Here is a 22,278-nt window from a genome sequence, read left to right as displayed (position 1 = left end):
CCAGCAGGCAGGGCAGCTGGGGGGGGGGGAACAAAAGGGGGTTCGGGGGGCTCATGCAGAGCCCCCCATGCAGCATGGGACAGTGGAGTGTGGCAGGGATCTCCTCCTGCCTGGTAGAGCCCAGTAAGCACCGGGGATTTTCATTAAAGTAATGAGCTGGGGTGTGCGGGGGCAGCCATGGGAGGGGAGGGAGTGGAAGAGGAAGAGGAAATAAAAATGTAATTATACCCATGTGTGGGATACTCACATTTTGGCTTCTGAAGTAATTTTGGCTGGAGACTGTTGGAAAGTTGACAAAGTCTTGGTTCCACTCCTTTCCTAAGCCCAACTTGCTTGGCAAGTGCAGCAGAATAGAACAGGAATTGTGACTCATAAGGGTACTGCTGAGTTACTAGTGGGTAGTATAGGCTGCACTTTAATCCTGTCTCAAAATAAAAATCTCAGTAATTCCTTTTACTTTTGTATAATATGTTCATATTGCTTTTGATTTCTTTGTTGAACTTTTCTTAGTTTACTACAGTTTGCCAGTATCATTAAGGCTGTGCTTACTTCTGAATTCATCAAGTAGTCCGTATGTTCCAAAGAAAGTGCCTTATTACTCTGCTTTGTGAAATCTATGTTCAAAGTGCTCAAAATCCAACATTTTCATTGTATTTCAAACTATTGTCAATGTTGCTATTTTTTATCAGTCCTACACTTTGTATTAGTGTTTTCCATAGGATATAGAAGTTTCAGATTTTTTTTCTGTTAAAACAAGTTAGACGTTCCCATTGGACTCTTTTAACATATGTTTTTAAAACACATTTTACATCTAACTTGATCTCTGTATAATTTCCATGCTTATGCAGATCTGTAAATATCCCCATCATGCTTTCTCTGCTTCCACTAAAACATTTTTACCTGAATCTTGTGCAGTCCTTTAAAAGTAACATAATTCAGTATAAAAGGGAATAAAATCTATTTAGATGTGATTCCAAAAATAAAGACCAATGTGGTGTGGGTGCCTCAAATACAGAGCAGCACTTTGGGGGTCATATGACAGACAGTGTCTGTGAAGCTATACAGTTTTTTTGTTTGTTTTATGGTCATTTTGATTGTATAGAGGTTACTGATATTTTAATTGAAATTACGATGTTAAGAATCCAGATGCATCTGACATGTATTTGTGAATAAACAGGATAAAAAGGTAGAATGCAAACAACCTTTCTTTAAAACTGGCTCCAGCTTCCTGATGGTTTCCAAATCTATTTATTTATATAGACAAAGATAGGACAAATGGCTTGACCTTTCAAAGAACCAATATTCTGGCCAGCCATCATATAAATTAAACTACACAACAAAAATGCAATAAAAAGGACTGCTCATCACACTTTGCCACATAGATGTCCACTGCCTGGGACAAAACTAAGATAAACATAAGCTTTTGCAATCCTCAGCCCATACCATCCTCTAAAGTCTGAGAGAAGAAGATGGAGTTGTGCCCTGAGTCTGAGAAGTGAATGAATGTGGGTTATGGCTGACAAATGCAGGCAGTGATTTTTCAAAGTTGATGAACTGTCATGAAGAGCATCTGGTCTGCAGCTGAGTCCTATTTATAGTAAAGAATCTAGGCTACTATCTGTTCCAGTCTAGGCTGAGGACAGAAATTATACATACAGTGGTGTAAGTTTTTTGTAACCAGTTTAAACCTGTAACAGAAGAGAAGTTCGGTGCACATAGACTGCTTTCAAAATGGCCAAACCCAGTTTAAGATAGACCTTGGTGGATTCAGTATCAGACTTAACTGATTTAGGTTAAACTGGTCTATTGAACTTCGGTCCCAGATGATAGTGGTACTTTCTGTAGGTTCAATACCGTTGGAATAATGCACTTGCAACATGAATCTGCTTAATATGTAGGCAGTGTCATTTTGCATTGGCTTGGATTTTAAGCAGGCCTCCAGGTGTAGTTTCAACTTCAGACTGTGTTCTTTTGGTTTTTTTATGAATTCATATACAGCTAGATTGTATGCTGTCTCAGAAAGATCAGGAAGACATGACACTTGGCCCACTCCTCCCCCCCTTATCAGATAGTGGAACTGTTTGGCTCTAAAGCAAGACATACAACTGCACTCTTGTGAGAAAGGGCATGGCATGCTTTCCCCTGGGTGCCTGCTGCAGGACCTAAACTGCAGATACAAATTATCACTTCCTCAAATGATAAGCACTAACTAAAAGATACAATATGCCCCTGAATTTATTTCATTTTTTTTATTTTATAATTAAATGAAACACACAACTTTTCTAATTATCATGATAGTTTGATTTTAAATGTGCAAATTTCTAAAGCTTGAGGCACATGAAAAAAATCTAGAATTTTAAATATAGAATTTGCATATATATTTTAATTTAGAAATATACCTCTGCCAAGAAGGGCATAGATTTAGAAAGGTAGAGAGGCTGGAAGAGACATGAGATAACTTTGGGGCCAAATATATATATTAACTTAGCTGAAGTTTGTTGTGTATAAAGCTTGTTATGTATAAGCATAAGAAAATCAATTAACGTAGCCAAAAAAAGCTTGTCACATGTGTGTGTATATATATATATATATATATATATATATATATATATATATATATGTACATTACAATTAAGCAATTTTTGGCTAAGTTAATGGATTTTTTCATGCTTATACACAACAAGCTTTATCCCCTTTAGGGTAAAACCAAAATGTAGCCAGAATTCTGAAGAAAATATGCTACAATGTAAGCAAGGCTAAAACGAATGTTAATTTTTTGCTATTCAAGGCAATGGAGCCATGATTAATTTGTATGACTATGATTACTAGATGTTTGTAGTTAAAACTTCATGATTCTACATTTGTTATTTTTAATAATTAAGAAACCACGGTTCACTGTACAGTGGGCATATACCAAACTGCTACCCGTGTTTTTTTTTATTTCTATTTCATATTACTATTCATAGCAGTCCGATTGTGGTACAGTTAAATCTGACCACTTCTGTTTTTAAACCCAGGAGGCTTAGCTTTCTCATATTCATATTTTTATAAACTACCTATACATATGCATCATCTACTTTTGACCAATAACTGGTATTTGAAGGAGTTACCCAAGAAATAGAGCACAGAGATTTTAGGCCCTACTCAGCCTAACAAGTGTTTAAACTTACATTCCAGTTCCCAGGAAGTGCACTAAAAATTAATCTATTACTCAAATTAATGTGAGGGCAGTCTCTACTCTTCCTCTTAAAATCAAGGACTGTGGAAACAGGAGTAGGAACTGTGCAGGTGGAGGTGGGGTAGAGGCAGGAGGATAGCAAGAGTCATGAAGCCAGAAGAAGCAGAAGCAAGAGAAAAGTGCTTCTGTAGCATGCTGATTATGGCTCTTCTCTGGGAGGGTAAATTCCTGGGTATGTATAAAAATCCCACTTAACCTAGGTACCTAGCTTCCATTGATTTCACTGAGTATTCTGTACATAGTTGTTTTAGAAGTCTCTGAAAAAAATGATCAAAGACACCCTCAAAAGTTAGACTTATTCATGTCCAAGTCATTTAGGAAATGTTGAAAAAATTCTCAATACATTTTTAAGTTTACCAAGAGTAGTGGAGGTCTGTGTTGGAACACAAAATTAAATCCAAGTCTCCCATGTCTCAGGCTATTGTCTTTTTTCACTTTCCCCTATCTTTGGCGGGGTGGGGGTGGAGAGGCTGGGAGACCATTGAAATTTAGGTTACATGGAGCAGTACATTCACATTCCAACTTTTCTTCTCTCTTGCCCAGAAGCTGGTAGAACAATCATGAAGCACCATCTATATTATGCAGTGGGCAATGACAGCAGTTTCCATCGCTATGTGGCCTTCTCTGAACAAAAGTTTCCAAAAATATAATGTAATGCTAGTCATTCACCTAAGAATAAAGATATGTATTTGTTGGTACTTGCTGTTAAAAGATAAGTTTTTTTGTTGTGTTTTTACAGATAAGTACTTTTACCTTTTTTACTTCAAGTCATGGTCAAGGAATTTCATGATTCTAGCTATTTTTTTCAGAAGCAGCTTATTATAGAGTATATATTAATATTCATTATTTTACAATAGAATGTTATTAATAATAAAGCAATTTTGAAAATTATTTCTCCAAAACTACTTTGCACTGCAAAATCTAATTTATTTGTTATATTGGTTTTCTAGCTAGAACATGTGGTTCCAACCTACGTGGACCAAGTGGAATTATCACATCACCTAATTACCCAGTTCAGTATGAAGACAATGCACACTGTGTGTGGGTTATCACAACAATAGATCCAGAAAAGGTATGCCTTTAAATCTCTCTCTCTTTTCAAACAACTGAATATTGGAAAAAGGAAGCCATGGTATCTTAGCTTCAAAGTATTCTAAGGATAAATTTAGAATGTAAGGGAAACATGAATTGGTAAGATCTAAAAGGCATTGAAAATATGTCATACTTTTGTCCCCTTAGAAACAGAAACCTTTTTTCTGTCCTCTAAAATGGGGGGGGGGGCAGGAGGGGAACGGGGTAATATCATAATGGATTATTGTAAATTATTCATTGGAATGATGATTTTATAAATATAACGTGACACATTTTCTTTGTTTAGGAACCTTAAAATGGTGTGAGAGAGGAAAAAAGAGAGGAAAGCTTCATTTTTGGATTTTTATATTTATTACTCCACAGTTATTGTACTATGTCACTTTCTTTACTTTTATTTCTACATGATAAATGTAGGTTTAAACAGTGTTGTTTCCTAAGGGTACACAATTCTGAATAACAATAGCACAAACAAAAGGCAGAATCTGGCACACTTATTACACTGTAACATTGGTGGGGAGTGTGTGATATATAAAAAGGATTTCATGATTGCAAGGTTTTTGGTTGTAGCCATGTTGGTCTAAGGACTTAGACAGGCAGGCAAAATTCTCTGAGTAGATGTGATATCTTTTATTAAACCAACTGAGTAATTGGAAAAAAAAATTCTTGGCAAGTTTTCTGGTGCAGTCACCCTTCTTCAGGCACGGGGAGTCTCTGCTGTTCTGAGATTCCACAAAATGAAAGAAATGACACTTTTAGCTTCTTTCATTTCTCAAATTGTGAGAGAAGCAGAGATGATGGCCAGGAGCCCACAGCCCAAGAGAGGCAAAAACAAGGGCCAGGAGCCCATCGCCCAAGAATGACAGACATTAGGAAAGGTAGAGAGGCTGGAAGACATGAGAACATTGCAGCTGAATGCCCCACTGAGATATGTCATGGTTAACATCTGTGAGGCATGGGCACAGCTGGAGGAGAGGTTGGTGGCTGTTCTAGCTCACAAGGAAATACATGTCCTGGGGAAACATATGGGCAAAAAAAAGCTCCACATGACATGGGGATTTATGGAGAACACTGGAATGTGCTGAAAGAAAGATAAATTGAGGCTCACTCTAGGACTGTTGGGCAGCTTTCTTTTCTAAGGTCAACCCAGTACCTCAAGGCAAGGTAGCTGAAAACATAAGGGAGGGCTCCTAGACCTTAATCAACACTGGACTCTCACTGGTCACTAGGGGCACCATGGGAGGGAACTGGTGAAAGATAAATATCAACACTGTGGTAACATATACTTAGCACCTCGATTTCCTCCCCCATACCTCTGGAGGAGTCTCCAAACAAACCTTTAGTCCCTAGACTGATGAAACAGCAGCCCGGAGCTTCCCCTAAGTCTGAGTCCAGCCTCTTAAGTCCACAGCCCTGGCTGACCAAGACAATGAGATCTCCAGCTCCACTGTGTGATCCATGTAGGACTGGCCAGGTTTTGCACACTGCTCTCTCTTGCCTTATTCCAGCCTCAAGCTTCCTCTTCCTTTTCCCCTTGCCTCCCAGTCCCTGGGTTTCAGGGAGTTATAGTCCGAATTAATGGTCAGCACAGCTCTACAGTCTGCCCCCTGGTTCCTCCTACTTTTACACAAATTACATTCACATTACAATATGTTAAACTACTAGTAAATGGAAGGTACTTTTCACGTGGTATCTCCTTGAACTGTTTGTCTTGACAGGCTGATTCTTTAGCATACTCAATTCTTTTTTTATTTTTTGTTGAATCCATCACCCATTGTGATGAACAGGATATAAATATATAGACAAGTAAACATTTTTACTTTGAAAGGTTAACACTTACTGGGCACATCTACATGTGTTGCTTTTGCACCATGGCTACTGCACCATCAGTTAGTACTTTCTTTTGGAAGTACTAAAAGACAGCACAGTAACAGTCCATAACAGTAATGTCCATACTGTACTGTGTGCACAGCACACAGTTATTTTTAGGCACTATGCTGCTGTAGCAACATGTTATAACAAAGGAGCATGTCTCTATGGTGACATAGCTGGGGATTACAGTTTTTGTTTGGACATGACATCACTATAGCAAGACAAAATATTGTCATGTGTAGATGCATGCCCACTGTTACACACCCATGGCACTAAATGATCAGCAAAACGTAGTCAACCCAGAGTTTAATGTAGAATGTGCCTCATATGGTTCAGCTTAACTAAAAAATAACTTTAATGCATTAAATGTTATCTTAATAACTTCTATATAGAGAGAGAGAAAAAACACTTAGTTCAACGGTCTCACCCTATCCCAGCTGCAACTGTACTACAGAAATGGTGGCAAATCAGTTCCTGAAAGTAAAGGGTGGTCATGTCTGGGTGATATCTGTTTTTCAGTCCGGATGTTGTTGGAGAACAACACACACCAAACTTCCTTTATGCTTTTACTTTAATTTTACTTCTCTGATTACTTCATTTCTGGGTACCATTGATTGGTTTCCCTGTGATCATCATACTGTTCATCCTGTTAGAATGCTGTATCCTTCCAGCATATTCCTTTGTTACAACAAACCCATCACATGCACACATCTTAATTTGGTCTTTTACCAGTTTCTTAATTTGGGCATGCCTCAGACTCCTAATTTGGTCTGTCTATCAGCTCTGGAAATTCCGAGGTCTCTGCAATTGGGATTGTCCAGTTGGTCCCCTGTTATCACCCTTCATTAACATATCCTCTGACTTACTTGGCTAATTCTAAATTCAGTTAATCTGACCTAGTAACAAGGATTACATTATATATGCCTATGTTGATAATGTTAAAACATAAGCTGCCTTTCTCACTTTGATACGATAGGAAATAAACAATATGAGAGTGAACTCAAGGCTCTGGCTGACCATGCAGATATGGGAAAAAGAAAAGTTTAAAAAATAATGAGGCTATACAAAAAAATAAGCAATAGTTAAATAAGGTAGAATATAAAAGTTTAAATATATAAATATATAAATATATATTTCACCACTCAAATAGGTGCAACTAAAGCTAAATCTGACAAGATACCATAAAACTTACAGGGTGAATCTACACGAGAGGCTATGGTGACATGAAGTAGTGTCACAGATGCTACTGTACAGTAGGGTTGAAAATGACCTGTGTGCCATTGGGACTGCACAGTACCAGTGGGTACTGTGTAGTCATTTAGTACTTGCTTTAGCAGTACTAACTGCACAGTCAGGGGTATGTGTAGATGGGCCCAGAGTGTAGAATAGCATTGACTGGGATGTTATTTATTAAACTGTGCAGAGTACTAACTGCCCAGTCAGGGGCCTCACCAGTACCAACTGCACAGTCAGGGGCATGTGTAGATGGGCCCACAGTGTAGAATAGTATTGACTGGGATGTTATTTATTAAACCATGCAGAGTGTGCTGTGTTTAAGTTCACCATAACCAATTCATATCTGTTCAGTGCTAAAAAGCAAAAACTCTTTCCCACAACCCAAAAACTTCATATACTCTTATAACAAGAGGTTGATAATTTGCAAACAGTGAGATTGATTTAGTATACATAGTACAACCTTTACTTTTCCATAGGTTTAGGGAAGTGATGCTAAACCTGCCTGGCCCCATGTGCTGAATGATTAGTTTTGTACTGCTGATGTGAACCATTGTGTTGGCTTGGTTCTGAAGACTGGATATGACTGTGGCCTGATCCTTCATGCTAGTTCAATACCACACATCAGCACAATCCAATGCACAAAGGGATTCAGTGCCTACAAGTGAAATTAATTTGATATATTAAACTTGGGCACAATTCTTGCCAGAGTTTATTGCTCCTGGGCACAGAATTTACACATGTACCTGGGATTGTAGCATGTGGAACCAGGGTGGACTAGCCCTGGCTGGCAGGGAGCCCCTGGGGGTTAACCTGCCAGCCTGCATCTGCTCCAGCCTGGCTCAACATGCTGTGGAGGGACTTGCTGAGGCACCAGACTACAACAGTGCAGGACTAGCTGGCAGTCAGCCCCATGCTGTAGCACCTTTGTGCCGTACCCAGTCCTGGTCAGCATCTACCCATGCATTATGGCACAGCAAACTGCACCATAGGATAGTTCTTGTGTTGGGTGGTACTATCCTATGGTGGAGTTAATTCATTTACTCCAGCCTAATAGCACCGGAAATGTAGATGATGATGCTTTACTGAAGAGGTAATTAGTCAGCACCACAGTAAATGTCTCTTGTAGCCATGCCCAGGACCACATAATCCAGCCTATGGGGCTCCCCACAGGTCCAGAAATATGACAGCAAGGGAGCAGTGGCAGTGTTAATTGCTTCAGCTCCCAGAGCTTTAATTGCCCAGAGGTATGGCAGTAAATACTGCTGTCTCTGCCCTCCCAAATTTCTGGACCTGTGGGGAGTCCCATGGGCTGGAGGACAGAGCTCTACAGTCCAGATTTGGTCCATGGGATGTAGGTTAAGTACAACTGATTTAGGGTTCTGTAGTAGATGACTTATAAAAAAATCTTTAGCTTACCTAGCTTTTAAGATAAATGCACATACTTATGCTGAGGTGGGAACTCCAGTCTTCTTTTACCACTTGGCTCTCAGAAATAGTGTCCAGTAGCCACATGACAGCAAAGGAGAGGGAGACTCCTAATTGTTGTCAATTGCAAGAAAACATTAACCATAATTATGCACTCAAGTAAGCCAGGTACTGTAGAAGGTACTACTGGTACTTTCTAAATAAAGCAGTACCAGGGCAGGATTCTGAGCTTTCTATAGCCACATTATTTATAGATATGTGTAGTTGTGTTAATATGTAGTGTGCAATTCATAAAAGATGAGAAGGATTTTAACTCTTTTTATTCCAGACATCACTTGCTAGAAGAGCTGAGTATTGAAGAACAAAACATATATTTGTTCCTTATGAGTTTTGTTAGCAGCGCCTAACAAAAAAAATGCATTTTAGAAATGTAGCAGTGGCTTTGAATCCATGTGAACCTGAAGCCTTGATCAGAAGACAAATATTTAATTACATATATTTCTTCTACATGTCACAGGGTGTCTCCAAAGTCAAAACAGATTTGATAATGGGATATATAAGCACCTGTATCTGAAAATTACTAAATCTGGTTTGACAAATGCCTTAATTAAATATATCAATCAGCCATTATTTTAACTTAATAGGATATCTGACAGAAATGGGGCTTTTTCTTCTTTACTGTCTTCCTACATTTAAAAAAAAAGTGTATTTAAAAAATGGGGCGCTCTACAGATTGAATACCGATCATGCTTCTATTTTTAGGAATCTAAAGATGTGAATTGGATTGTAGGTGTATGGAGATACTTATTGCTCCCATTAACATAGGTTGAAATGGAAACTATCTGCTCCTCTGAAAATTGAGATGCCTATTTTATAATAGATTTTATATGGATTTGGATCCTTTTCTGCCACTGTTTGAAAATGTTGTCCCATACCACCTATATTATTTGCTTTCTTTTCATGGTAAGGAATATAGGCAGTAAATGAAATGTGATTAACCACTGAAATGTGTTCAGTTTGGCTGGTTCAGAGAGTTCAGGTGATCTTTTTTACAAACTAAGCCTTTGTTGTTTCCTAATTCCTTTGTCTTGAGAAACATTTCCCATGGGCAGGTCATACAGAACAAACAAGAAAAGAAAAGAAAGAAAGGTACATTTAAATGAGAGAGAACTGAAAGTTTCCTAAGCGTATTGTATTCATTTTATGTTCATAATTTCATTTACCATTTAAACAAAAGCCTTTTCTTTGTTAACAGTTTGAGCTTGTTGGGAATTGTCCATCAATGGAAAATGAAGTTTCAAGAAACTTTTGATGTTGTGTCATCCCCCCACACACACCTGCACCCCGCTTTTCCATCAGGGAAATCAAATCAGCTTTTGTTCCTAGATGAACTTGTTACTCCAAGTGCAGTTAAAAAAAAAGAAAAGAAAAAACGTTTGTTGAACCTAATCTGAGTGTTTTAATTTTAGTCATTTTGACATTAAACTGTTTGCTTTAGTTACCAGGATATTGCCTGGAAACTGTAGTTTTGGTTTTCCTGCTTCTCTTCCTTAGTGTGGGATAGCCTTACCAGCTGAACTACATTTCATATGATGCGCCTCAATCTTTCCCTTGATTCAAATGCTACAGGAACCTCTGGAAACTGATTCAGTCATGGTACATCATAGAAGAGAATGCAGGCATGAGAAACTTGATTTGCTGTTCTTAGGAGGCACAAGATACATGACAGTGGGGGCATCTACATGAGACACTTACTGCACAGTAAACTAATTCTACTATGCAGTAGCGTGGCATGGCAAAAACCATGCTTAATGTGCTAATGTATAGTAAAATTAGTGTATTGTGCATTAAGCATCACAAAAAGACGGTGCATCTTTGTTACTGTGCATAGGTCTGTGCAAAGTGGCTAGTATTCACTTTGGATTTGGTTTTGGCTGATTCAGGGGAAAGTGATTCGATTCCGTGATTTGAATCACTGTCCTGAGTTAATTCAGCTGAATCTGATTCAGAGATTTGGCTGCCGCCGAATTAGCCAAATCTCCAAATCAAACAGGCCCCGTCACCACCCCGCTCCCAGCCCCATAAATGGCTGTCTTGCCTGGCCCCAGTGTCCCGGCACTTGAGGAGGAAAAAAAAGCCCCACATTTACTGGCTCCAGCCAGGCAAGAGTCCAATCCCCACTGCTTTCCACTGTCCTGCACTGCATGGGGGTGCTCTGCCACAAGCCCCCAGAGGCCCTGATGTCCACTGCAGCAGCTGGTGAGTGTGGGGCTTTTCTTTTTTTAAGTGCTGGTATGCTGGGGCAGGACAGGGCAGGCGTTGACAGGACTGGGAGAGTGAGTTCGGGGTTGGGGTGCAGTCAGGGGGGCTGGAGGAGCAGGCAGGGGGTGGGGCCTGGCAGGGGTCCCCCCATGGTCTCCACCCCCCCTCTACCCTCCCCACCCTTTATTTACGGGCATGAAGTCCGGGTCCAGCTCTCTGCGGTGGTGAGCAGGGACTGCCCAAATCTCTGAATCTCTCTGAATCTTTTCTGTATCAATTCAGAGGCTTTGAAGCTATTTAGACCTTTTTATTGATCCCCCGATTCCATTCAGATTTGGAGATTTGACCGCCAAATTGTGCCAAATCTCCTCCAAATCAGATCAGCAACTGAAGCTTCACACAGTCCTGCTGTGCAGTAGTGCTGACTACTGTGCATTCATGTAATATCTCACAGGTACTAAACTTAATGCACAGTAGTGAAGGCGCATTAATGCACATGTAGACTTGTCTAGGGTAAACAAACTAATACTGAATGAAAAATTTTGTTTTGCTGAAACGAAATATTCTGACATTTTTGAACAGTGAGTTTTCCAAGTTCCCATTTTTTGAAAAAAGAAGATATTTTAACTTACCATTTCAAGCAGTATGTAATACTTACTTTGAAATAGCAAATTTGCCTTTAAACATAAACAGTGATTTTCAGCCAACTCTGTTCACATAATTGTCCGTTAGAATTCTTGTATTGATTGTCCTTTTTCCTGTTCACCAGGCAATGCTAACTTAAACTTGTTCTTCTCCCTGTTCAAAGTTATTTCTCTTAATGCTCTGCTTATTTTGAAGACTAGTTTCTCTTCACTTGCCATTGATTTGTTTCCTCTGGGTCCCACTTCTGTACCTGCTGATCACTATCCTGCTGAGTCGTTTATTAGAACTATGCTGCTTGCAAATAGGTATTTTATAGTGTTCTTCTGACTCTTCATCTAGACTATGCTGCTTGGTGATATAAATTCTTGGTAATCCCTGATGTGTTTGGGAGGGTTTTTTTCCCCCTAGCATGCTTTATCTCACTTTTTAGTGTATGTTACCTTTGGATATTCTCCAGAAGTCTTATTGATCTGTTACTATTATCCACTTCTTGTTGTTCATACAGTATTTCTGATAAGTTCCAAACATGCCCCTGTTGCCTGCTGTTTCAGTTCATTCCTCCTGGCTGTGCAGTTTTTTCCTAAGGATTACTGACTGTTGGAGTCCCTGCTGCTTTCTCCATTCCATGCTAACATTAGTTGACAATAGGGCTGTAGTTTTCAACAGTAATATCTGTAAGAGGGCCAGGTACTGTTAGTTTTGACAATGATTCCTAGTCTAGCACATTATTTTCCTGACTGGTTAGGGATTATGTGATTGTTTGTCACTATGGACTGCAGTAATTCTTGGCTTAATGATCTGTTAAATAAAATGTGTCCCATTTACAGGTTTTTCTGAGAAATAGTCTTGCAGCACACTGTAAAGCATGGATATCAAGTGAATTCTGTGATTCTGTTCTTCCCCAAACCTTTTTTCCCCTTTACAAAAAAATTTGATTGTACTGTCTTCCATACATTTATTCATTAGAGTTGTCCTATTGAAGACAATGGGATTAGTTGTCTGAGGATGTTAATCACATATACTTTTCAGCAGATGAAACCCATCAAATTGATTTGTGCCTTGCTTTACCTCTAACATTATAATCTGCATATTTTCTTGTCATTTATTGTCACTTGTCATTGATGCTACTTGTCCCCTGGGAATGCCTGGCATGCTACAAGTTGCCCTGGGTAGAGTAGGGGAAGGTGGGGCCAGCACCTGTGCTGGCTTCAGCAGCCTTACCTGGGGCCCTGGCAGCATCCCAGGGCACCAGCAGCAGCAATCCAGGTGTGTGGAGCCTAGCCAGCAGCCAGAGCATGACTCTGGCTACGTAACCTCTGGTTTTGGGTGGTGCATGCTGCCACCACATGTGCCATTCCCATAGGTGTCAGAAGGAGGGGCTAACATGGCTTAGTCCCCGCAAATACAAGCAGAGATAAAGCCACAAGGAAGCCCAGCCAAGGGCTTCCGGTGGCTGCAGCAAGAGTTGGGCAGGGGGAGTGCTACCCAGGCAGCAGTACAGGACGGAGTCACAGCTCCTGCTGCTGCACACACCCCAGGAGGAATGGGGGCATGTGCCCCTAATCTGTGTGGGGTGGGGTGGGCTGCCACTGCAGGCTGTGGCTCAGGCTGTGCCAGGATCTTCCTGGCAGGGGAGGGGAGAGTGTGCTATGTTAGAGGCAGGTAACAGTGGTGCTGGGAGGGAGGCTACAGGTGGAAGAGAAGCTGCAGCCACCCCAAGATTCACCATAGCCCCCTCCCAGAACCACCACCACCTGCCCTAGTGTAGCATGGCCCCCCCACACTGGGAAGAGACTGGCACTACCTCAGCCCCAGCCTGCAGCAGCTGCCTGCTACACCCCGCACAGATTGGAGCCATCTGCACCCATAACTTCTGGGATGCATGCAGTGGCAGGAGCCACCCTCCCACCCCAAGATGAGCTGTGGCTCTGTCCCACTCCCTGCCCTGGCTATGCAGGGCCTGGTGGTGGGATGCAGGGGTCCTGGGGACTCCGTCCACTCCGTCCACTCCGTCCCAGCAGTGCAACTGGGGCTGGCTCTGCTCTGGCCTCCCACTCTGGGCCCCCTTGGGTTCTGCAGGGCCAGTGTGGGGAGGCAGCTGGGGCCAGGGCTGAGGCCAGGGCCGGTGCCGGGCTGTGGGATTCATTTGTGCCAGTGCCAGGCAACAACTCTGGGCCTAACTCAGCTCAGTCCCAGCCCCATTCCCTCTCCTCCACCTCTGCCCCTCCCCCTGCAGACTTTCTCACCCGGGAGGTGCACACACTCTCAGCACCCCACCAACTTTTTTTTTTCTATCTCCAGCTATGGCTGCCCCATTTTATTCAGGTGCAGGTTTTCATGACACTAGATTCTCACAGTGCCAAAAAACAAGCGATGTTGCAAATAAGCAGCACAGTGAAGCCTGCATGTGCAGGATGTATGGCTTGTGTTGCCACAGATGGGTCTACAGAGCCATGAACTTCATGTACATGGTTGTCTGGATGCACCCTATTTATCTGATAGGCAATTCTAGGTATAAGAACAGGGTTGTTTTTTGTTTAACAGTGATATAGCATAGAAGAAGCTAAGGCAGAGTTATCAGTGTTTACAGAAGAACAAAAACAGAACAAAAGAAAAACAAGTCTTTCAATTCCAGTATTATTAACAATTTGTGTGTTTTGATATTCACAATTTGGATATTCACATTTCATGCTGACACAAAAGAAAGAGAATTGTTGCCGGTGGGTGTGTCCTCACATTCATTAATGCTCAGTAGTTACTGTGCATTTAATTTAGTTATTGCTTAATTAAGTACTAACTAAATGCATAGTAACTTGTGCTACTTCACACTAGTGCTGGCACATGATTTTTTTGTGATGCTTACTGTGCAATTACCGAATACTACTGTGCAATAGCATATTAGCACAGGTTTTGCTTGGCACGCTACTGCGCAGTATTGTAAGGCTATTGCACATTAAGCATCTTGTATAGACATGTCCAGTATTCTTAAAATAGTATTTTCCATTAGAGTACTCTTTGTTTCAATTGAATAGCATAATTATTTTAACCCTGAATTTTTATATTGTTTATGTTCAGAATTTGGAATGAATGCTGCAAAACCCCAAACTGGTATGCTTAAGTATCTCCATATCTATACATGGATTAGAAATGCTCCTTACTCTAATTCCTGTTAGTCACAAGCTTTTTTGGTTTTTGTTTTTCTTCCACATATTTCACATCCCTATATATTTTGTCTGTATGGGTTTTCAAGTGAATAGATTTTCCACAAAGCTTTCTGAAGCAGTGCTAATCTGTCTTTCTTTTGATCTATTGTGTTCATCATTTCAACCTGTAATACTTATATTGCTGAAAATAGCTCATTACTTTTCATAATTGATTTGTAAAGTAGAAAACAGAAGAATTCTACTTCTACTTGTAAACAGTGTATTGTGTAACAGACTTTGCTTAACAGATGGGAAAAACAGGTGAAAAATAAATTTAATTTGAAGAAAACTATAGAGTGGCAGCCTAGTTATAACCTTGGTCTTTGACACAGTAGTTTCACTGAAATCAATGAGAAGTTAGTTGTACTATGTGTTGATAGAAGGAGAGATCAAAATTAATATCACAGAAACAAATAAGAAATGAAGCCAGCCTTACTTGTAACCAGTGTGATATGCTTGAGAAAAGATTAGAATAACTGGAAGATACTCCTAAAGTAAATTAGAGAAATACAATTTCTCAACACATTTAGGCATGCTTGTATATCTTTGGTATTTCTCGGTTTTTTTCACCCCTGTAGCTCTGTTCCCCCTGTCTCCTGTCATAATTACTCAGCTGAATTGGATTTATGAACACTAACAGGATGGGTCATGAAAAGAGCCCTGGCAATGACTTTCTTCCTTTTTACAGGTCCAATTGACTAGATATTATATAAAAGATAATTAAGGACCCAAGGTGTCCTGGCTCTGATCCTCCAGTACCATCTACTTTTTCTCTATCTTCTCCATCAATGATCTATAGAGATGCACTGTTTCCCATAAGAGCCTCTCTCCCATGATAGATGAGGAATACAGACCTTCTAATTGGTACAAAAAGGCTGCCAGCAACACAAAGCAGAAGAAATTACAGTGGAGTGGTGGTTCTTTGGTCTCCATGTCATAGTTCAGGTAATCTTGTCTCTGCCCAATCAGTCATGAAAAATTAAATTATCTGTTTAAAAATAAAAATTCAAAATTAATTGGTCAAATGCTGATTTGAACTGGTTGGTGTAAACTCCCATCATTCTTAGGGTATGTAGTACTAGCTTTAGGAATATTGCTGTTTGTTCTTCCATTTACCTTCATTCATCCATTTCACCATTTATGTTCTAGTTCTCTTATCCAAATATCCTACTCATACTTCACATCCCTTTTTCAATATTTTCTTTTTCTTCAATTCTTGTGGTACAAAAGTAGCAATCCTGCCACTGATCATTAATAAACAAGTGAAGGGAGTGTCATAAAAGATTAGGAAGTTGCCAGATTGGGGACTATAGACCTGTTGAACAGGAGCCCTACATGTTCCATTATGTGGAGAGCTCCACACAAGCTCAGTATTTTTCTTAATCCCTTTTTTATTAGGGAAAGTAGAATATAATTCCTCAATTTCCTAGGATGATGTAATAAAGGGCACAGAGCCCCTGGCATGTGCAATAGGAACTGCTGAGTAAATTAGCAGGAGTTTGTTGGAGGGGTGCTTGCACATACATCTGAATCAGTTTTATTTATATTGTAATGCATGTTAATTATCTATATTATCATTTTCATTAATTAGTGAACTTGTAAGGAAAGAAGGTCATAAAGTGTCTAACATAGGAGTGTCTAACCCACTCTTCCTTGTGCTACCAGACCTTTGCATCCTTCCTATGTTATAAATTGTTGGTTTGGGGTTCTTTTTTGTATGTGATAACATCTAACACAGCCTTAAAAATGTGTGTGTGGCATTTTAAAAAGCTGATCTGTTGTTGGATCATCTATGTGGAATATATATACACACAGAGAAACTAGAGTTTTTATTTGTCAAAATAACGTCCTTCAATTTATTTTTTATTGAAAAAAGTTATTTCAGGAGTTATCTTTCTTGGCACTCTCCCTTCCAATTGCTTCAGATAAAGATAAATGAGATTTCCAGCAATTTTAAGAAGCTACATCTCAGGACCTTAAATTCTGTGTGAACTTTTCAGTACAGACAGGGTCCCTTATCTGCTTTAAACCCAGAATAGGATCTTTATTAGGAGGGAACTGCATGGTGTGACTGATTGAGTGGGTTATCAAAATGAAGACAGATGGCAGTGGATTAACTCTAGAACTTCATTATAGCAATACACTGTTAAATACTTGACTGCTGCATTCTTTTCAACCAGTGGTGTCCCAGTATAATTTCACTGCATTTATTTAGCTATCAGCAGTATTAACAGTAGCTAAAAATGTGTTGTGTATAATGCTTTATGTTGCATTGTAATATTTATTATTGTGAGTCAGTGTCTTTATAGACAGAATAAAACATAAGATGTCTAATCCAAAAAAGTTCTTGCTCGGCGCCATTTAGGCTATAAGCAGATATCAGCAAATGAAGTTGTTCAGCTATGCTGGATTATATCTTATCTGCTTAAGTGGGCAAAACAGACGTTACCCATTGTCCTGCAGGTTTGAACCCTTGCCATTTCTGAAGCTTCAGGGGTCTAATCCTGTGGCACATTTGGTGATCACCTCTGTGAACAGGGGAACCCTGGGTTTCTCCACTTGCAGAGCTGCACCGAGGAAATCCCCAAGTCTATACTTCTGCAAGCAGGGAAACCAGGGGTTTCCCAGTTTGCAAAGGCAGGCTCAGGTATCCTGATTCGGGACATGACTCTGAAAATGGGTAAACCTGGGTAGGCAGTCCTCAGGCTTTAGATGCCCGATAGGGAAGTTTCTAAGTTACACAGGATTGGGCTTTGGAAGTGCCTGCCTAGAGTAGCTGGAGAACATGGGTGTGCTCTCCTGTTTTAAAGGGCACAAACAGAAGTGACAATTTTCACCCAACCTGGCCACAGAAAGCAGTTTATAGCCATGACCAAACATAAGTACATGGCTCCATACAGTTTCAAAAATGTCCAATCAGATGAAAATCTGATACTTCAGTGCATGAGGTATCAGATAAAGATGTTTCAAAATGTACCACCTCCTGTAACTTCTGTCTGTGGAGCTCCCAACCTGTTGCTGTTTTCAGAATGGGAGGGGGGGAAGGGAGCAGAGGGAGTTCAGTCTGGGGGTTTATAGCTGTGACCAAACACAAGGGTTCCAAGCACGGGTCAACAGCTTCAGACAGCTTAAAAATAGCTGGATTGAGTAACATCTGAACTGTCGTTGCATAAGGGGTCAAATGAAGACTTTTCAAAATATAACATCTTCTGTAACTGCTGTCTTCAGAGATCCCAGCCTGTCACTGTTTTCAGAATGGGGTAGTAGGGGGAGTTTAGTCTGAGATTTTTTTCAGCCCCTGCTGGAGGTTGCCAAGGTAGGAGGACTCCAATTCAGCCACCCCACTGTCCAGCACTGGCTGGGGAACCCCTAGAGTGAGCTTCCTTTGCTCCCTTTCCCTCTTCCCATTCTGAAAGCTTTACAGCCTTGCAGGAAGGAGAAGCCATTGCTAAGAGAAACTGGCTGCAGGTTCACAGCCAGGAGCTAGGCCATTTATACACATGCTCTGGGAATGGGTGGGTGAGGCACTTTAATTAGAGCATCTTTGAGCGTTGCTCTAATTAAAGTGCCTGGAGCATCTCGTGTATCAGCATCCCCACACTTCAAAATGGTGGCGGGGGGCTTTATCAGATAATGTTCAGATAATGTGCCCTCAGTGCCATTTTGAAATGTGGGGATTCTGATACATGAAACCCAGGAGGCTGCTGGAGCACAGTAATTGCCACACTCAGCAGACTCAATTAATTAATGACTATTTCAACAAGCTGGAATTACAGCACATTGGAGAAGCCTCCCTGCTCATGTATAGGCACCCCTAGATTCCCCTACCCCCTGCAACCAACAGTGAACATCTGTTTGTTCCAGGGGATCATTGTAAGTCAGAAGGTTTCTTATAAAGCAATTCTCAGTTAAAGCAGGGAGCTGCACTTCTGGATGCACCCAAAATTCCTGCCACAAAATAGCGGCATAAATTTAAACTACCATTTTTATGGTCACAAATTTGTACATTTTTTGTGCAACAAAGGGCATGGATGCCTGTTTACATTTCCTTTGAACTGTCATAAAAATGTTTATGGTGGCACAAAGGTGATACTCATTTGCAGCTGTAGATTAACATTATTGTAAATGTTTCCATTGACTACAATGGCAGTCCTTTCACTTACTTAAATGGGTTTTGTTTATACCAAAAAAACCCCAACAAACAAACCCTGAACATGTACTGAGATCTGTTCATATGTATTTCTTTAACTGTGAAGAGATACACAGACTTCTAGTATACCTTGGTATAAATTCTAGTATATATTACTACATGCATTAGTTTGTGTCCATGAAATAAAATTAGTATTTCATTCATGCTATGCATTGTAGAGTACCCAAGGTATACTATAGGACTTGCTAATTTTAGTATTGCTACAAATGCTTCTATATAATACAAGATGTCAAATTCTGTAGGAATTTGCCCTGTAATATTCTATAAGTTGATAGTCTCATGATAGCAGTTAAAATACTATTATTACAGAAGTATTTTTATATATAGAAACTAGCAATTCCTGCATATAGGCCATCCTGGTCATTTTTTTGTAGCCAGTTTGAATTTTGAACTGTTATACCAACACACAGTATTAGGACAATAAACTTAAGGACTTGTTAAATTGGGCATGTCTAAATATGGATTCTCAGAAAAATATAAGATGAAGTAAATTAACATATAAGGCTAAAAACTCAATACATCTAAAGAAATAAACAAATGAGTATCAGATGATATAGATAGAAACTAAACTGGGAAGTTTTAAATAGGGAATACCCTCCCTCGAGGAGCGAGTTGGATTAGATGAACCTCTGAGGTCCCTTCCTGTCAGATCACTTTCCTGTGATTCTGCAGGATTTGGGGCTGGTTTTCTAGTCAATTTTTCAGGTTGCCAAGGCTGAGTATCACCTATAAGGCAAAGTCAGGAGTCATAATCATGACTATGCTGGGCTGTTTCCTATGTGGTGGGAACAAATGAAAATCAACAGCACTGATAACCTATGAGGCCACAGGAATGTAAGGATGAGTCACCTACTGCATCAGTGTAAGTCATCAAAAACACTCATTCAGGAAGGAACTAGCCATGGCTCCTTGTGAATTAATCCTTCTGAGTTACAGCAAGATAAGGCCACTTTAAGTCTGAATGAGAGTAGTTAAAGTGCACTAAATCAATGCATAGGCAATGTGCTTTAACTTCACATATGCACTTATTTCATCTTAATTTTCCTGAGAATCCAATGTAGACAGATCATTATCCTGAAAAGAGCTTATTTCCCTTTTAATTATATATTGCTGTGTAAAGATCTACCAGGAATCTTAATAGTTTGAAAGCTCTGCGCATAGGTTCACAAACAGCTAACTAGTCTTTTCCTTAAGCTGGGATGTATATTTCATAATGGTTACATGGTGTTAGTAGACATACAAGGTAGTTGGGGTATGACTGAGTAGTAATAGCTCAGCTTGAGTTGCTTTGTTTTTTTATCGAACTCAGATTCCTTCATCAATGATACTCCTGTATTATGATTCAGCTTATACACTGGCTCCTTTCTTTCTTAGTTTGAATTCTATTTGTGGAATTGTTGTGTCTGTATGGTCAAACAGAAAAATTCAGAACAGAAAGGTTAAAACTATACCACTTCTGCACATACCACATTCTTTCCAAATAAGATTTGTACCTACATTTGTACCTACTTTTATATATATAGCCAAGAGCTAGTATTTTATTGAAGACTGAGCCAAAGACAGTTTCCAATTTGAGTGTGGCTGTGAAAAGATTAACACTGATGTGAACCCTCCTGCTTGCTGGCAGGGAGAGGGAAGCTAGCAGCCATCTTGAAGTACAGTGTTTTCATCTGTGGTATGACTAAGTGTGTGTTTCATTTTCTAAAAGACCAAACTTGGGACCAGCTCTAACCTATACCAATGTCTAGGAGAAATTCTCTTACCTTCTAGGCATGTATGTGCCCCTGTTATGAGAAACGTTAGTACCTCTAGAAAATAACCCTATTCCTATAATGGGAGTACTTAGCCACAGGCAATAATAGACTTGCTCCTACACAATAATTCGGTAAATAATAGTTGGTTGAAAGCTGTACTTTGGACATCCAGTGGTGAAATCGAATTTTTCCCAACTCTCTTTAAGCCAAGAGAGCTGAGCCTTTCTTTCAGAAGAGTAAGCCAGGTACTTATGACCCATCTGCATCTTGGGAAACCACTCCCCTTCTGTAAGGGAGTGGGAAAAGAGATGGCTGCTAATGTCAGAAGGGGAGGAAAAAGGGAACAGAGCTTACCCATGGCTGCAGGAAGAATCAGCGACACATCACAGGGAAGAGTGGACATGCCACACCAAGCTGCTTGCTTCTGATCACCTGTGCTACAGGCCGGATCCAGTCACTTTGGGGATCCTTGTTACTCCCGGTAGTGCTCTGGGGAACAGGGACTCTCCCATTGCCTGCTGGTTCCCCTTGGCCAGTTGAACAGGTTCAGGTCCCATAGTTTCTCCCCATAAGGCCTGCCCTGCTGCCCCCCGATCATGCAAGTGGCCCTCCTTCCTGAAGTGTGGCACCTAGAACTGGATGTAGTACTCCAGCTGCGGCCTGACCAGCGCCACATAGAGGGGGAGGATCACCTCCTTGGACCTGCTTAAGATGCATCTGTGAATGCATGATAAGGTACAGTTGGCCTTCCTGACCGTGTCCCCACACTGTGGGACCAAGCTCATTTTGGCATCAATGATGACTCCAAGATCCTTTTCTGCCTCTGCACTGACGAGAAGGGAGCTCCCCAGCCTGTAGGTATGGTGCATGACCTTGCACTTGTCAGTGTTGAAACCCATTCTGTTCTCATCTACCCACCCCTGTAACCTGTCTCGGTCCAATTGCAGCCTATTCCTCCCTTCTAGTGTGGCCACTTCCCCCCACATCTTAGTGTCATCTGTGAATTTGAACAGGGTGCTTTTTACCCCCTCATCCAAGTAGCTGATGAAGATGTTGAACAGTGCAGGCCCGAGGACCGAGCCCTGCGGAACCCCACTGCCCACATCCCTCCAGGTCAAATAAGACTCATGTCCACCCAGGTTTAATTTGCACATGTAGCCAGTGCTTCCATGGGTGGTTACCCCGTCAGTTGATGGGGCTTCCAGCCATGGTAGTGCAGCATTGCTGCTGGGGCTGGAAGCTCCATAGCTGATGGAACTCACAACCACACACTGTTGGTTTCAGCTGTTGCCGGAAGTCTCTTCAGCTGATCAGAGCTCCCACCTGTAGGGGCCCATGTGTACC

The 22,278-nt window shown here is 40.7% G+C and overlaps 1 protein-coding gene across 1 annotated transcript in view; it reads left to right on the top strand.

Annotated features, from left to right (window-relative positions):
* Nucleotides 1-22,278, top strand: part of CSMD1 (CUB and Sushi multiple domains 1) — a 1,867,828-nt gene that overhangs the window by 1,117,748 nt on the left and 727,802 nt on the right. The window contains exon 10 of the mRNA XM_019538151.1: nucleotides 4,189-4,310. Within this exon, the coding sequence (XP_019393696.1) occupies nucleotides 4,189-4,310 (122 nt within the window). The remainder of the gene's footprint in view (nucleotides 1-4,188; nucleotides 4,311-22,278) is intronic.

This window comes from Crocodylus porosus, unplaced genomic scaffold (genome assembly GCF_001723895.1).
Source record: "Crocodylus porosus isolate Cpor-Errol unplaced genomic scaffold, CroPor_comp1, whole genome shotgun sequence".
In the NCBI taxonomy this organism is placed as follows: Eukaryota; Metazoa; Chordata; order Crocodylia; family Crocodylidae; genus Crocodylus; species Crocodylus porosus.
The sequence above is the reverse complement of the archived record's forward strand: the minus strand, read 5'-3'. Positions and strand labels throughout refer to the sequence as shown.